Source organism: Hyla sarda, chromosome 10, assembly GCF_029499605.1.
Source record: "Hyla sarda isolate aHylSar1 chromosome 10, aHylSar1.hap1, whole genome shotgun sequence".
Taxonomy (NCBI): Eukaryota; Metazoa; Chordata; class Amphibia; order Anura; family Hylidae; genus Hyla; species Hyla sarda.
The window spans coordinates 29,558,794-29,577,206 of NC_079198.1; the positions used below are offsets into that span (position 1 = coordinate 29,558,794).

At 42.4% G+C, this 18,413-nt stretch overlaps 1 protein-coding gene across 3 annotated transcripts in view; it reads right to left on the minus strand.

Annotated features, from left to right (window-relative positions):
• The window catches only part of ALDH16A1 (aldehyde dehydrogenase 16 family member A1), a 120,775-nt gene that overhangs the window by 33,788 nt on the left and 68,574 nt on the right, over nucleotides 1–18,413 (minus strand). For all 3 annotated transcript variants that reach the window (XM_056544378.1, XM_056544380.1, XM_056544379.1), the window contains 2 exons: nucleotides 14,832–15,001; nucleotides 5,458–5,625 (listed from right to left, as the gene is read on the minus strand). In XM_056544378.1, the coding sequence (XP_056400353.1) occupies nucleotides 5,458–5,625; nucleotides 14,832–15,001 (338 nt within the window). The remainder of the gene's footprint in view (nucleotides 1–5,457; nucleotides 5,626–14,831; nucleotides 15,002–18,413) is intronic.

An 18,413-nucleotide genomic window follows, 5' to 3' on the forward strand; every position in this document is an offset into this window, starting at 1 on the left:
TTTCATAAAACAGTATTAGTTATCGGTGTATATTGTTATGTTACAGGTTATGGTTTTATAAATATCTATTATCTCTGCACAAGGGCCCTGTGCTATGAGGTTTATTTGCATATATTGTATTTTATAAAATCTTATATTATTTTGCATCATTTAATTGAAGCACGGTCTTAATTCATATCCAATAAGTTTCATTCATTTATCAGTCTTTCTGATACTAGTTTTGAGGGGTCGGTATTTGTTTACATTTTCTTTTCTAAATTTGTAAATTACTTCTATAAAAAAAAAATCTTAATCCTTCCAGTACTTATGAGCTGCTGAATACTGCAGAGGAAATTCTGTTATTTTTGGAACACAGAGCTCTTTGCTGACATCATGACCACAGTGCTCTCTGCTGACATCTCTGTCCATTTTAGGAACTGTCCAGAGCAGCATATGTTTGCTATAGGGATTTTCTCCTACTCTGGAAAGTTCTTAATGGACAGTAGTGTCAGCAGAGAGCTCTGTGTTCCAAAAAGACAATAATTTCCTCTGTAGTATTCAGCAGCTAATAAGTACTGGAAGGATTAAGATTTTTTAATAGAAGTAATTTACAAATCTGTTTAAATTTCTGGCACCAGTTGATTAAAAAAAAAAAAAAAAAAAAAAAAGTTTTACACCGGAGTACTCCTTTAATAGACTTCCCCATTAGTGTTTAATTCATATTTCCTTTCCTCTTGTCAATTGGGTCTGATCTAACCCCTCTTGCCACTCCACCCATAGTTTTATTACCTATCCTCAGATCTCTATCTATGTTGTCTTCCCCCCCAGTCCTAGTTTAAACTCTCCTTCACCCTTCTGGCCAAGTTCTCCAAGATCTTTGCACCCTCTTTCCCATATTGCACCGTCATCATCATCATGGAAGGTCCTTAAAGGGGTAGTCCAGAGGTGAACAACGTATCCCCTATCCAAAGGATAGGCGATAAGTTTGAGATTGCGGGGGGTCCGACCGCTGGGGCCCCCTGCGATCTCTCTGTACGGGGCCCCGGCTCTCCGCCCAGATAGCGGGTTTCGACCCCCGCACGAAGCGGTGGCCGACATGCCCCCTCAATACATCTCTATGGCAGAGCCGGAGATTGCCGAAGGCAGCGCTACGGCTCTGCCATAGAGTTGTATCGAGGGGGCGTGTCGGCCGCCGCTTCGTGCGGAGGTCAACCCCTTCCCGCGGGCTGTCGGGGCCCCGTACAGGAGATCACGGGGGGCCCCAGCGGTCTGTCGGGGCCCCGTACAGGAGATCACGGGGGGCCCCAGCGGTTGGACCCCCCGCGATCTCAAACTTATCCCCTATCCTTAGGATAGGGGATAAGTTGTTCACCACTGGGTCACCACTGGACTACTCCTTTAAGCCACAATCTAATCACAGCTCAGCCCCACCAACTCTGTCATCATCAAAGGTCCTTCAGGTAAAATACTTGTGGCCCCTCCTGAGGGGTTAGTGCGTCCACCTGTCAGTCCATGTCCCAAGCCATGCTCATCAAAATTATGGAAACCATAATGTAACACATAATTTGGGATTAGCAGTTGTTTGCAAAGCCTTCACAGGCTCAATTAATCCCTAAATAAGTGTTTCCCAAAACAGGGTGTCTCCAGCTGTTGCAAAACTACAACTTCCAGCATGCCCAGACAGCCAAAGGCTGTCCGGGCATGCTGGGAGTTGTAGTTTTGCAACAGCTGAGGGCACCCTGTTTGGTAAACATTGCCCTAGAATGTTCATGCGGACCTTTCAATTCATCATGGTTGGCAGCACATGATGTTTGGCCGATAACTATAATTTAAACGGCTTCACAAAGCTTGTTTGCTCGTTCATTGCTTGTTCCTGGCCCGTGTGAAAAAAACGTTTTGGACAATTTTATCTCAACTGCCCCAATGTTCCTATTTGTTGGCAGAACATGTGGTTTTCTTCTATTCAGCTGTACTGGTTGAAGATGCATTATTTGACACTACTATAAATCCCAGCTCTAGGTCAGGATGCACAAGCAAAATACCCAAAATACCACTTTGCAAAAAGATGGAGTGAATGTTAGTGAGTGAATGAAAAAAAATAATAATAAAAGTGAGTGAATAATAAAAAAAAAATAATAATTTAGCATGGATGCTGTCAATCTTTTTCATTTTACTTCTATATATCCCCTGATTCCTGATGAAGTATAAAGTTATGCAGATTTTATAGTAACTCGATGTGAACTAGATAGTATTGGCCAATCTGTGGCTTGGCTACAGGGCTCTGTGAGTTCTTTTTACATCCTTGTTTAGGTCACACCATACTGAAAACACATCATTTAGAGGTCGCAAGTGAAGAATTGATAGATGGCACTCACTTATTCTCAGCAATTGAGGAGTTTATTATAAGGGTACTCTGGTGGAAAACATTTTTTTTTATCAACTGGTGCCAGAAAGTTAAACAGATTTGTAAATTACTTCTATTAAAAAATCTTAATCCTTCCAGTATTTATTAATTGCTGAATACTACAGAGGAAATTCTTTTCTTTTTGGGACACAGAGCTCTCTGCTGACATCACGAGCACAGTGCTCTCTGCTGATATCTCTGTCCATTTTAGGAACTGTCCAGAGCAGCATATGTTTGCTATGGGGATTTTCTTCTACTCTGGACAGTTCTTAAAATGGACAGAGGTGTCAGCAGAGAGCAATGTGCTCGTGATGTCAGCAGAGAGCTCTGTGTTCCAAAAAGAAAAGAATTTCCTCTGTAGTATTCAGCAGCTAGTAAAGCTAATAAGTACTGGAAGGATTAAGATTTTTTAATAGAAGTAATTTACAAATCTGTTTCACTTTCTGGCACCGATTAAAAAAAAAAAATAAAATAAAAAAGGTTTTCCACCGGAATACACGGAGTATCTGTAGGTCGCCAACACAGATTATGGCCAACGGCCCGTTTCACGCTATCCTCTGACTCTTAAGAAACTCGTCAATTGCTGAGAACATCAATTCTTCACTTGCGATTTTGGATATGTCGGGATTGTGCACCATAGTGATTACAGCAAGGCTGAAAGTTAAGGTGAGCAGGCTGTGGACATTTGGATCTCTATTCGGGTGAGAGGCAGTGCCGACTTGCTTTGTTTCTTATGGACTGCACATAATTTAGAGAAGTATTCCAGCAATTTACAAAAAAGTATCCCCTATCCAGCTGTTGGACCTACCGCAATCAGAAAATGATCTCCAATCTTCTGGATAGAGTATAAGTGCTGGAATACGCATTCAAGCATGTGCCTCTATATCCAATAGCTTAAGCAGGAAAAGACCAATAGCTATAACCAATAACTATGGAGCAAAAGGACAGGGCTTGACTAAGAATTTCACTGTTTTACTTCCCTCTGTCTCTGTTCCTGAGCTGATCCCCCATTTTGCCTGTGGTTGGCGCTCTGGTGTTACAGGAGCAGCGGACATAAAGTGACTGCTGCAGCCAATCAGCGGCTTCAGTGGTGATGCTTCGACGTTAAAGGGGTTATCCAGGAAAAAACTTTTTTTTATATATCAACTGGCTCCAGAAAGTTAAACAGATTTGTAATCAGTGACTATGGAGTAAAGTGACTACTTACTGCGGACTCTCTGCCTACTAGCCAATCCAGGCTTGTGTCTGGTCCTGACTTCACATCTCCAGCTCCGGCTCAGCTGACGTCACACGCCATCTACACGAGGAGAGTTCCATTCAGTCAGCGTGCGATCTCTGGCGTATTCCAAGTCCAGCGGTGAGGAAATTGACATCTTAAGCGCTTGCCAGCGCCAGTGGTCTCCCGGCATTCAAGTACCATCGGCGCCTGCCATCGCCAACAGCCTGTGACGACCACCACCGCATAGCATCTGGACCTCGCAAGCTACAGCCACAGCATCATCCAAGATCGCCGCTTGCAGCCCTCCCATCCAGGCACAGCAACATCTTGAATTGCCTTCAGCGTGAGCCGTCTGAGCAAATCTATCCACTCTACTACAGGACCAGTAACACAGTATTTAACTTGATACAAACGGATATATAAAAGGACACTTATTCATTTCAAATATCTTCGCTATATCCCCATATTGCGAGGATATATACAGATTTGAGTCATATTTTGCCCATATAGAGCAATCTTTTATGCCAGTCATTTTAAAATTAATTATTTTAAAATTGTTTATATTTTAAGATTGTCTGCATGTGTATATACATCTTATGTGTTCTTCTCACATGGGCCCTGTGAGGAGTAATGCACTGTATTAGATTTTATTTTAACAATAAAAAATTGTTTTGAATTATTATTGGAGCACGACCCAGTAATCTATTTTTATATACAATTGATTACACTATCTTGGAAGGTCCGGGCAACATTTTTTCTATATATATATTTTTTAGTTTTTGCAACTTTGGTATAGTTGCATGCCCTGTTGACCTCGACAGTATCATTTATTAATTGTGAGCTGCACTTACACTTTCTTTTTTTCTTTAGATTTGTAAATTACTTCTATAATTTTTTTTTAATCCTTTCAGTACTTATGAGCTTCTGAAGTTAAGGTTGTTCTTTTCTGTCTAAGTGCCTCAGAAACCGACCAGTTTAGAAGCAAATCCCCATAGCAAACCTCTTCTAAACTGGGCGGTTCCCGAGACATGTGTCATCAGAGAGCACTTAGACAGAAAAGAACAACCTTAACTTCAGAAGCTCAGAAGTACTGAAAGGATTAAGATTTTTTAATAGAAGTAATTTACAAATCTGTTTAACTTTCTGGAGCCAGTTGATATATAAAACAAAGTTTTTTTCCTGGATAACCCTTTTAAGGTGAGGCTGCTGATTGGTTGCGGGCGTCAAGTGACACTAGAGTGCCATCTGAAGACATCTGTACACTGGAGGCAGAACGGGGGATCATGGTGGGAATAAAATCAGATGTAAAATCAGATAAAACAGTCTGTTATTATTTAACAGATGAGAAAATTATGCCTGTGACAACACGGGGAGATATGAGGGGTTTGAATGTTTTTGTTAAACATACATACATACACACACACACACACACACACACACATACACACGTTGAGTTTTATATATATAGATTATACCTTATAGGTTAGATGCCATGTTCCTGTTTTTACTGCTTGCCACAACACTAAGTAAGTTATCAAAGTACAAGAAATGCATGTGGAACTAAGTTCAACATACTTGTTTATTTAGTTCAATGTGGCAGCTATTATGGCCAGGGGCAAGGCACTTTAAGGCATCAAGGACAACTCCAACTAGCAGGTTGCATGTTAAGGCAGAAGAACTTCTCCCTCCAGTGCTACAGGCACTATTAAGTCTAGGCTGTTAGTACTAGACAATTGAATATCCAAAATGCATGTAGAAGGTTGAAGATACTGTTAAAAAGATCACAAATGTCTCCTAGTGGCTATTTTTATGGTGCCTTTTATTATGAACTCTTTGAAATGCAGTTATGACTTACCCAGGAGCTGCTTTGTGAGCCGCTTCCACAGCATTGCGCACATCTTTTCTGCTGCCATCAGCCACATATGCCACAACAGCGCCATCCGATCCAAAGATGGGTCGTGAGTACATACCATCTGGACGTTTTTGTGATCCGCCATAATATAGCTTGTAGGTTCTGTCCACACTGAAAGGAAAATATGAAGACAAGCGTTAAATAGGTTGTCGGGTGAAAGAAACAACCTACATATGGTGTCAGAAAGGATAATAAAAGCAACGTAAGTATATAATGTTATTAGCCACAGATGTTACATATCAGATATGCTCTTTCCCTTGTAGCTGTGGAGTCCCAGGGGGTGGAGCTCATGTTTCTGCTCATTAGATTAGGCAGCAGGGAAACCCATTTTGAATAAAACTACTGTGACTGAAAAAGGCTTCCTGCTGCCTCATCTAATGAGTCACAAATCTATTAAGCAGTATTATGGGCTTCCCTCTTTGCATCACTGATCTCGTTCCGAGCACATAGAAGGGGAGCATGGATGGAGCAGACTGCTTTCAGTGAGTGTGACGTGACCTTTCAGCTACAAGGGATAGATCATAGCTGATATGGAAGATCTGTGCACTATGGCTAATAACATTATTAAATTGCTCTATTATACTTTTTAACACCATACACATGTTTCTTTTGCTGAACAACCTTGTGTTGTTGGTTTCATTTGAACAGAGAATGCCCATAATGAGAAACGCGTTGTAAAAGTTCGAAACATGATGGCTAGTAGCAAGTTCTCAATATTTTTTTTAAATATGAAATTTATGTTAGCTTTTCAGAATAAAAAATAAAGATTGTGAGGATGCCTATGCTTTTTTTCCAAACTTCTGACAGGTCATAGAGCTGGGAATACAAGTAGTTACTGTAGCATACATGTTAGAATAGGAGACCGGTCTCCTTTAAGCATTTTACTGAACTGAATCATCCTCTTGTGCAAACAAAAAAGATTAGATATTAAATATTAATCTTCAATTCTGGGAATTGCCCAAGGAATTTCTGTACAGATTTGTGAATATCAATAGAAAGCTTGAACACATTACACAGTAAGAGGAAGACAGAAACTTATTAGATAAAGGTGAAATTTAGGAAATTGTGTTGCCACTTTGTTTTACAACTATAGGTGAAGATCGAAAGGTGAAGATCATTATCCGAAAGGTGAAGATCATTATCCCTCCAAAATTAAAACATATTAACCGAAAGACGTGTGGTTATGCAGAACTCCCCCACCGCACAGTTATTCTAGGCATGGTTCTCCACCACGTCATATAAAAAGTCATTTTTGGCACTTTTAAATAAATGAAAAAAAAATTCAAAAAACAAACAAATAAATAACAATGCTACTTTTCACTCTAACACCGCAAAAGCTCCAAATTTAGACCTCTATGTGGGCAAAAACACAACTAAGAGACCACAGTACAATAATAGACTCATTAGGAAAGCCATAATAGACTTTCAGGTAACTATGAAACAGACTCTTTCACTGCCAAAATTCCTTCTCAACAATAAGCAAATTTTATTTGCAGGTACAGAAAGAGTTGAATGGAGGTCACTGCAGCTAAAGTTGGATCGATGGATTATTAAAGGGGTACTCCGTTGCTAGACATCTTATCTCCTATTAAAAGGATAGGGGATGAGATGTCTGATCGCAGGGGTCCGGTCGCTCCTCCGCAATCAGACATCTTATCTGCTATCCTTTGGATAACTGAAATAAAAAAGCACAAACGGATGTGCTCCGTAGTGTAACACCAAAGGTGAGTTGGCAACGCTAAGTGTGAATTGCGCTTACCACATGAAGTTGTACTCCAACCAAGTACAACAATGGAACAGGGAGCATCCTATCATCAAAGGGTCTCTGCAGCTTCGTCCCACTGAAATAGAATCACGATAAAAACAAGCAATCTTCAGGTAGCAGAGCGGGATCAATGGAAGCGCTGAGACCAGATAAGAAGTTAAAAGGAGTTATTTCCAATAATGCAACGCGTTTCACGGTCACCCGCTTCCTCAGGCATCTGCCTGAGGAAGCGGGTGACCGTGAAACGCATTGCATTATGGTAAATAAATCCTTTTAACTTTTTATCTGGTCTCAGCGCTTCCATTGATCCCGCTCTGCTACCTGGAGATTGCTTGTTTTTATCGTGATCCTTTGGATAGGGGATAAGAGGTCTAGCAACAGAGTACCCCTTTAACTGCAAAAGTTCACTTACATGAACTCTGAGGGGGAGATATATTAAATCCTGTCCAGATGGAAAACTGCTGAGTTGCCCAGAGCAACCAACCAAATCACTTCTTTCATTTCCCAGAGGCCTTTTCAAAAATGAAAGAAGCGATCCGATTGATTGCTCTGGGCAACTCAGCAACTTTTCCTCTTTACTCATGTTTACGCAATACATGAACAATACAATTGTACTATTAGTTTAGGCCCCTTTCACACTATAAAGTTGCTCCGTTTAAAGAACTGTTATAAATGTCCATTAGAAAAGCTTTAAAAACGGAGGTTAAATGTCCGTTACAAAATCACATTCAAGTCTATGGGATGTTTTGGTTATCCGTTATGACCCGTTATAGCCCGTCATGAATAACGGACGTCATTTGTGAAGGAAGAAAAAACAGCACATGCACTAATTTTTCTTCCGTCACAAGAAACGGGTAAATTAACGACCGTTATATTTAACATTCAAGTCTATGGCAAACAGATGAGCCTTTATGTCATCAGTTTGCACCTGGTTTAGAATATCCATTATTACTTCTGAGCATGCTCAGAAGAGGTGACATCAGCAGACTACTGCAGTGCTGAGGGACTACTACTACTCCCATCATGGAACAGACTTGTTTCTATGATGGGAGTAGTAATTCCCCGACTGCGGGAGTCTGCCATGGCTGGGGAGGCTACATAAGTGTTTGTACTACAACCCCCATCATGGAACAGACTCTGTTCCATGATGGGGGTTGTAGTACAGGGGCTGAGGGATTGATCGCACCGGGTCTCACTTCTGAGACCCGATGCAATTAGATGTTATTAAACAAGGGAGCGGGCGGCATGATGCACTCCCCTGCGATGTACAATGTATTTACTTTCATTTTTAAATTCCTCTCTTTTTTTTTTGCAATGTTATAGCTCCCATAGGGGACTATAACATTGCACACACTGATTGAATACACTGATCACTGTTACGCATTAGCATAACACTGAACAGTGTTATCGCCGCTTGACTGCTCATGCCTAGATCTCAGGCACGGAGCAGTCATTCGGCGATCGGACGCGCAGGAGCCAGGTAGGGACCCTCCTCGCGTCCTGCTAGTGGTTGGGGGCGCCGCAATTTCACGAACAGCACCCCTGAGCTAACCGGCATTATTTACTTTCGTATCAGAAGCCGCAATCTAAAAGGATTAATGCCAGGCATCAGACCGATCAGCGATGTCCAGCATTAGCTGTGGGTCCTGGTTGCTTATAGCAACCAGGACCCACCGGGTTATGATGCGTGCTCACCTGCTGAGAGAGCGTCATACCTCAGGGGCCGCAAATGGACATTAATGAACTGCCATTTGCGGCAAGGGGCAGCTGGTTGTCCGAATATCCGGGGGGGGGTTGTACTTTTGCAACAGCTGCAGGCACCCTGGTTGGAATACATAGCCATAGACAATTGGCGAACATCAAGCAGTTAGGGAAACTGAAAAACCAACAGCATGATGTTTGCCAATTGCTTATGTATTATGTTCTATATTCCCTTCAGGGACTTTTATAGAAGACAAATAAAGGATTACCGGGGGAGATTTATCAAAACCTGTCCAGAGGAAAAGTTGCTGTGTTGCCCATAGCAACCAATCAGATTGTTTCTTTCATATTTTTGAAAGATGAAAGAAGTGATCTGATTGGTTGCTATGGGCAACTCAGCATATAGAGTTGTCCTTCTAGTTACAAACAATATTAATTGGATCCAGGGTGACCATTGTATGCTGAAACCATTGTATGTTAATGTGATGTCCCAGTACGGGTTATGCTCCTAAAGTCCTGTCTGCTTGAGTCCCTGTACATCCTCAGGGCTCACCTGCAGTGTTCCCCCATAATGTGTATAAGTTATATATTAAGGGTAAAGGACCTTTGATATGGTCACATGATTGTGAGTCACATGATAAGGGTTGTCACATGTTCAAGTCATATGTTTTATTACCCAGAAAGCACCAGCTGACCCACAGTTGTTTTCCAGTGGAGTACCCCTTTAAAGGGTACCTCTCATCAAATAAACTTTTGATATATTTTAGATTAATGAATGTTGAATAACTTTCCAATAGCATGTTAATGAAAAATATGCTTCTTTCTATTGTATTTTTCCCGATCAGTCCCGTCAGCAAGCATTTCTGACTCATGCTGGAGCCCTAAACACTCAGAGCTGACAGCCTGCTTTGTTCACAGCCTAACAGGCTGTGAACAAAGCAGGCTGTCCGCTCTGAGTGTTCTCCTTTGTGAACAAAGCAGACTGGCAGCTCGTAGTGTTTAGGACTCCAGCATGAGTCTGAAATGCTTGCTGCCAGGACTGGTAGGGAGACCCCTAGTGGTCATTTCTTCAAAGTGGAAAATTAAATAGAAAGAAGCATATTTTTTAATAACATGCAATTGTAAAGTTATTCTGCATACATTAATCTATAATATATCAAAAGTTATTTTGATGAGAGGTACCCTTTAAGGGACCACTGAATGAGCAAATGTTAAGGCATAGCTAAAAATGAAATATGACAAGTCAGCACTGGGTCCTATGTCCCCCCCCTCCAGTGCCCACCTTATTGCCGACCATTATGAGAGCAGCATTATTATGATTGCACATTGCAGTATTGGATGTGGTTTATGTTGCACGGTATGATAGGGGAATTAACCATAGACATGGAATAGGGGCCACGTGTTATAGACTACTGCTGTAGGGAAATACCAATGCAGACACGATGGCTGCACAAAAACATTTTTACATGTTACGGGGTCAAGGAAATTGCACAGCTGGATGATGTATAGACTACATGCAAGGAATCACAAAGGGTCCTGGGTACTTAGGGGGCTTAGAAATAAAGAGGACAATGAGATATTCTGCTAACATACAGTATATACCAGGGTTAACATAACACAGAGCGATTAAACATTTAAGCCATTTTAAACAAGATGAATTGTCACTTGAAAGAAAGGGCTCTGTATTCTTTTAATGAAATGCCCCTTGGGATTAGTCCAGCTAACAATTTATGCTTTCCCCAACGCTCCTTAGATAAGCATGTGTAGGATATATAGCTGGTAGAAAGAAGGAACCGTCTCCAGTCTGTCATTTTAAGTAGAGAAGAAGAAAAGCTTTAGGAAGAGAACCATTACGCAGGGGTGGAAATACCATATGTAAAACCGGTGCAAGTGCCCTGTGGATGAAACAGTTGCCTACTGCAGTGTTTCCCAACCAGGGTGCCTCCAGCTGTTGCAAAACTACAACTCCCAGCATGCCCGGACAGCCGTTGGCTGTCCGGGCATGCTGGGAGTTGTAGTTTTGCAACAGCTGGAGGCGCCCTGGTTGGGAGAGACTTGCCTACTGACTATTAGACTGATGTAAGGGACCGGGATAGGGAATTGTATTGCTCCCAATTACTGATGGGTTGAAAGAGAGGGGGCTTTATGATGAACTACTGGGGAGCAAGGTCATGTGATGTCTGTGCTCGCCCCCCGCTATGACAGTCTCAGCTATGGGTAAAACTCATAGTAAAAATACTGACTTAGGCTGCATTCATCTCGTTTTTGCAATACGGTTCCTGTATCCAGTTTCAGTAAAAAAAATAAAAACGTATGGAACCGTATTGTATAGAAAACCATATGCCAACCGTTGCATCCGGTGTGTACGTTTTGCATAATTTACGGTTTTATCCTTTTTTTTCCCGTACACAAAACCGTAGTCTACTACGGTTTTATGTCCGGGTGAAAAACCGGATACAACTCGTATAAGTTTTTTACATTTTTTTAAATGGTGGTCTATGGGAACCGTACTGAACCGTTTGTGCGTACGGTTTCATCCGGTTTGCACAATGCGGTTTTGCAGTTTGCACATGCGCAGTGCAAGCCGAAAGTTCTTCCCACAAATAGAACAAGAAGAACTTTATTTAATTAAGGACAAACATAAAACCGTATCCGTTTTTTTTTTCTCCAAAAACTTATTAAACCCTATGCAACCGGACATCCGTTTTCAAACCGTATACGGTTTGAAACCGTACAGAGGTATATACGGTCTGGTTTTGAGACATAAGTTTTTTTTTTTACAAAAAAAACTGATACGGGAACCGTATTGCATAAACGAGATGTGAATGCAGCCTTAGAACTTAGTCTCTCTCAGCACAACTCATCATGATGTTATATGTAGGAGTGAAGGTAAACAAATCGGGGAAGATTTCTCAAAACCTGTCCAGAAGAAAAGTTCTGAGTTGCCCATAGCAACCACCAATCAGATCGCTTCTTTCACTTTCGAAAAGGCCTCTGAAAAATGAAAGAAGCGATCTGATTGGTTGCTATGGGCAACCCAGCAGCTTTTCCTCTGGACAGGATTTGATAAATCTCCCCCATTATATTCTCTTACTGGGTAACTCCTGGCTTTTTACTGTTTACCTGATGATCTTCTTGACAAAAGCAAAAGCCACCTCTACATACACAGACTTTTTGTTAAAGGGGTTATCCATGAAAAAACTTTTTTTTATATATCAACTGGCTCCAGAAAGTTAAACAGATTTGTAAAATTACTTCTATTAAAAAATCTTAATCCTTTCAATAATTATCAACTGCTAAAGTTGAGTTGTTGTTTTCTGTCTGGCAACAGTGTGCAGTTCCCGAGACAAGCAGAGATGTCATCAGAGAGCAGAGTAGAAGAGGTTTGGGGATTTGCTTCTAAACTGGGCGGTTCCCAAGACACGTATCATCAGAGAGCACTTAGACAGAAAAAAAAACAGCTCAACTTCAGCAGCTCATAAGTACTGAAAGGATTAAGATTTTTTTAATAGAAGTAATTTACATATCTGCTTAACTTTCTGGAACCAGTTGATATATAAAAAAAAGTTTTTTCCTGGATAACCCCTTTAAGTCCGCGCTCTTTCATAGCAGACAATTTGAGTACAAAAAGCTTTGGTGTAAGGGTGTGTTCACACGGCCGTCTGTCTCCGTTCCCCCCCCCCCCCATTTGTAATCCGTTTACAAGCTGCAAGAACGGAACCTAAACGGTTGTAAAATAATCCCATTGATGTCAGTGGGATTTTTTTTTTAATAACCCTTTCACAACCGTTTACACCAGTCTGCGCTCATTTCCATTTTATTTATTTTTTTTTTTTTGACGGGAGAAAAGACGATGCATGCAGAATTTTTTTTCCGGACACAAAAACGGAAGAAAAAACGGATACAGTAAATTTAACATTGAAGTCTATGGGAAACAGATGAGCCTTTAATGTCATCCGTTTGCATCCGTTCTTTTCAATCCGTTTTTTGTACTCAGAACATCCGTTTGCATGCGTTATTATCCGGGTTTTTTAAGTCCGTTTTTTATTTTTGGTCGGGAGAAGAACGGGACGGGTCTAGACGGACGTGTGAACGCAGCCTAAAACATGGTAGGCAGAATGAAAAGAACCCAGAGCCTATGATAGAAGGGGGGGGGGGGGGGGGGCTGGAACACTGCCCCAGACTTCCTGTGCATCAAAGCTGCTGTTAACCACAGCCCTGGCCCCTGGCCTAAAAATCAGCCATCAATGAAGAGAATAGATATCAGGTTATCAGAACCATGAGGTAGCAGACCGAATATATGTCCTATTGTAAGATCAGAACAGTGTGGGTCAGCACTAATGTCACCTGCTCTCCTGTCCCTACCTGCTTGGGAGTATTTGCCCAAGGTAATGGCCCCCGACTGGGCAATGGTTTGCCTGAGGGCAACATAAGCCCGTTGAGGAGGACTCTGAGTAAAACACTATAGTACATTTCTTTTCAGGCGCCATACTAATAATATGCCTGTGGATCAATGGGGCTACTCCCACTCAGTAGTGTATGATATTCATGAGCTGACCTAACACCACAGAGAAACAGGCCAGGGGTAGGGTTGCCACCTGGCTGGTATTTTGGCCACCCTGCCAACATTTTTATATATAAAAAAAAAATATACCAGCCATACAATGGCTGGTATTTATCCAACCAATTCTCCAACTTGTGGATTGTTGCACCATATGCTATACCAGTGTTTCCCAACCAGAGAGCCTCCAGCTGATGCAAAACTACAACTCCCAGCATGCTGGACTATATAGTAGTATATAGTGTAGGTCAGTGTTTTCCAACAAGAGCGCCTCCAGCTGTTGCATAACTACAACTCCCATCATGCCCGGACAGCCGTTGGCTGTCCGGGCATGCTGGGAGTTGTAGTTTTGCAACAGCTGGAGGCACCCTTGGTTGGCAAACACTGACCTATACTATATACTACTATATAGTCCAACATGCTGGGAGTTGTAGTTTTCGTTGCTGACCTACAGGCTGGTCAAGGGGCATGCTGGGAGTTGTAGTTAATAACTAACTGCAACTCCTATATTTGCTAAATATAAAAAAACAGATCAAAAAGTCACATCAAAACAAAAATGGTACTGTTAAAAATTACAGATCGGGGTGCAAAAAAAAAAGAGCCCTCATACAGGCCCGTTTAAGAAAAAATTAAAAAGTTATAGGGGTCAGAATAGGACAACATTTTCCCCACATACGTTTATCCTGTGATGTTGCGCATTATATAATTATGCAAATTTGCATGGCCGGTATTTTTTTTTCAAGAAAGGCGGCAACCCTAGCCAGGGGTGAGAACGCTGTAGAAACACTACACAAGGTAACACCAATGAAGCACCTAATGAACAATCACAGGCGACTGTGGTTAGTACCCACCTGTATAAATCTGGTGCCGTCAGTCAGTATGGGATGCCTGCAATTGGCCTGGAGTCCACAATACCCGATAGGTAAACCAGCCCTACAGACCGCAGAGCTGGTAGACCTACTAAAAGAATGCCAGCACCACCCGGAGGAGACCGGGAGCGGCAATATAAGTACATTACAACTATATAATGCATGAAAGCAGTAAATGCTCACAGGAATACACACAACAGTGCGATTTCGTGTCACTGTGATGCAATTTTCTCCCTGGTGCAACTCACTGAAGAGACCCCGTAGATTATTTTAGTTCAAGCGATGATCCATGGGAACAAGTATGCAAATTATTACTCCTCAGAAATATCCCCATATGTAAAAAAAAAAAATGCCAGTAATGATACATTGAATTGTATTAACCCAATGACACAAAGCTGGGACACACCATTTAAACCCTCACCTTGGGATTTGAGAATCATGGACCTGAATAACAGCTGCACTGACGTCTTTTTGCCCAGGAATTGGAGGGACATCTGCCCCGTATGAAACAGCAAACGTTTTATAGTTGACATCTCCTGGATTAGGCTTGGCTCTGTTCTCCCAAGACGGTCTTACATATTCATAGAGGCCCTGAAATCAACAAAAGTCATTTTGATTATATTGTACATATTTGGCTCCATTATACACTGCTCAAAAAACTAAAGGGAACACTAAGATAACACATCCTAGATCTGAATGAATGAACTAATCGTATGAAATACTTTCGTCTTTACATAGTTGAATGTGCTGACAACAAAATCACACAAAAACTATCAATGGAAATCAAATTTATCAACCCATGGAGGTCTGGATATGGAGTCACACTCAACATCAAAGTGGAAAAACCACACCACAGGCTGATCCAACTTTGATGTAATGTACTTAAAACAAGTCACAACGAGGCTCAGTAGAGTGTGTGTCCTCCACGTGCCCGTATGACCTCCCTACAACTCCTGGGCATGATCCCGATGAGGTGGCGGATGGTCTCCTGAGGGATGTCCTCCCAGACCTGGACTAAAGCATGCGCCAACTCCTGGACAGTCTGTGGTGCAACGTGGCGTTGGTGGATGGAGCAAGGCATGATGTCCCAGATGTACTCAATCGGATTCAGGTCTGGGGAATGGGCGGGCCAGTCCACAGCATCAATCCCTTCCTCTTGCAGGAACTGCTGACACACTCCTGCCAAATGAGGTCTAGCATTGTCTTGCATTAGGAGGAACCCATGGCCAACCACACCAGCATATGGTCTCACAAGGGGTCTGAGGATCTCATCTCGGTACCTAATGGCAGTCAGGCTACCTCTGGTAAGCACATGGAGGGCTGTGCGGCCCCCCAAAGAAATGCCACCCCACACCATTACTGACCCACCGGCAAACCGGTCATGCTGGAGGATGTTGTAGGCAGCAGAACGTTTTCCACGGAGTCTCCAGACTCTGTCATATGTGTCACATGTGCTCAGTGTGAATCTGCTTTCATCTGTGAAGAGCACAGGGTGCCAGTGGCAAATTTGCCAATCTTAGTGTTCTCTGGCAAATGCCAAACGTCCTGCACGCTGTTGGTCTATAAGCACAACCTCCCCCTGTGGACATCAGGCCCTCATACCATCCTCCTGGAGTCTGTTTCTGACAGTTTGAGTGGACACATGCACATTTCTGGTCTGCTGGAGGTTTTTGCAGGGCTCTGGCAGTGCTCCTTCTTGCACAAAGGCGGAGGTAGCGGTCCTGCTGCTGGGTTGTTGCCCTCCTAACAGCCTCCTCCACGTCTCCTGATGTACTGGCCTGTCTCCTGGTAGCGCCCCCATGCTCTAGACACTACGCTGACAGACACAGCAAACCTTCTTGCCACAGCTCGCATTGATGTGCCATCCTGGATGAGCTGCACTACCTGAGCCACTTGTGTGGGTTGTAGACTCAGTCTCATGCTACCACTAGAGTGAAAGCACCGCCAGCATTCAAAAGTGACCAAAACATCAGCCAGGATGCATAATCACTGAGAAGTGGTCTGTGGTCACCACCTGCAGAACCACTCCTTTATTTGGGGTGTCTTGATAATTGCCTATAATTTCCAGCATGTGAAAGTGTGATTGAGCAGTGTATATTTGGTGTAGCTGGCTCAGGTTATTTTATTTCTTATAAAACCCTGCAGTCATTCATAAGTCATTGCCAGCATGTTCATTACATGGAATAAATTTGTTTTTGCAGAATTAGAATTCCCTGCAGGATTAATGAATATTGCAGCACTATATTAGGTAAAAGATGAGCAGTATGGATGCAGCCTAATGTGTCTGAACAAAAGTATCACTGAAATATGCAGAGCACACAAATGTTACTTTCAATTCATATAAAAGGGGTTTTCCAGCTTAAAAACTTATTTCCATACAATATTAGAAAATTGGATTAAGCCCTTCTTTCTACAGCAATTCCTGTTTTTTTCTTCTTGCCTTCTAGAGCGGTATAGAGGCTTATATTTTGGGGGAAAAGTTGTACTTTTAATGGCACCGTAAATTTTAAGGCTGGGTTCACACCACGTTTTTAGGTTACGGGAACCGTATCGGGCTGTGGGAAGAGAAAATCGGACGCTCCCGTATCCCAGCTGGGCCCGGCCCGCACCTCATTAATCTCACTGAGCCGGCCGGAGTCAAACGCCGACTCTGGTCAGCTCATTTTTGACCTGTATACGGTTTTCTGACTGGACCTAAAACCGTGGTATACCACGGTTTTGGGTCCGGTTAAAGAACCATATATGGGGCAAAAATGAGCCGACCGGAGTCAGCGTTTGACTCCGGTCGGCTCATTGAACTGCATTACATACGGGCCGGGTACGGTTCCCGTATTGCTAAATCGTAGTGTGAACCGGCCCTAACATGGTGTGAAACAAAAAAAATATGAATATCATGGGGTGAAATCGGAGTTGTGGGGCTTTAGTTTTTTTTTTTCATTGTGCAGAAGTTTTTGTTATGCTTTGCCACCTACTAAATTTAAAACATGATGCTAAGCAAACTGCGTAAAATGGTCGTCTTGGCTGTGTTTAGCTTCCCAACCACCTCTGGTGGCCACAACCAAGCCAAAGGGAACCCTCAATCTCAGGATATGTGTGGGCTACAACAGATGTGACCTGCATCAATCAGATGTTTATAGCATATTCTTTAGACATGCTATTAATGTCCAGGTGGGAACAGTCCTTTACATTGGCACTGTCCCAAAAAAACAAACACCTTTTTATATGTTGTACATCTAAGCAAAACATTAACCTTTCTAATACACTTAATAAAAAATGTTACCTTCTTTTAATAGAAATCATAGCTTATGAAAACGACCACCAGGGGTCCCCAAACCATTCAGAACATAATCCTGTCTTGCTGCAGCATCATCTTTGTCTAAGCTGAAGCACAGGATGGGACAATGTCCAGGAAGTAAGGGTGGGACTAGCATTCCTCTGTGCTCACTCCTGTCCTATCAGACTGCAGCATGAACACAGAGAGGAGGGGGTTACAAGCAGACTGCAGTTATTGGATGGAGAGGCACAACATAGACTCAGGGAGAAAGTGAATGCATAGTGAGGGAGGGTGGGCTCAGTGCTTGCCTTGGACATACCCCTTCCTGAGCAGCAGAAGTCAGAATGAGTGAGCAGCAGAAGAGGGATTTGTGAGCCAAACACAGAAGCTAGCCACATAAAAAAAGACATTTAAATAAGCTGCATGACCTAGTGAGTAACATATATAAGCAACATTTTTTTTCTGCGATGTGACAGGTACGTGAAAGAAGCAAAAGATGATCCAGCACTGGGTAAAAGTTGCAGCTTTATTGGGATTCGAATCCAACATACAAACTTGACACGATAAAACCGACACCCTCCCTCGTCATACGCGTTTCAAGTGCATGCGCGCTCTTCCTCAGTGACTGAGGAAGAGCGCGCATGCGCTTGAAACGCGTATGACGAGGGAGGGTGTCGGTTTTATTGTGTCAAGTTTGTATGTTGGATTCGAATCCCAATAAAGCTGCAA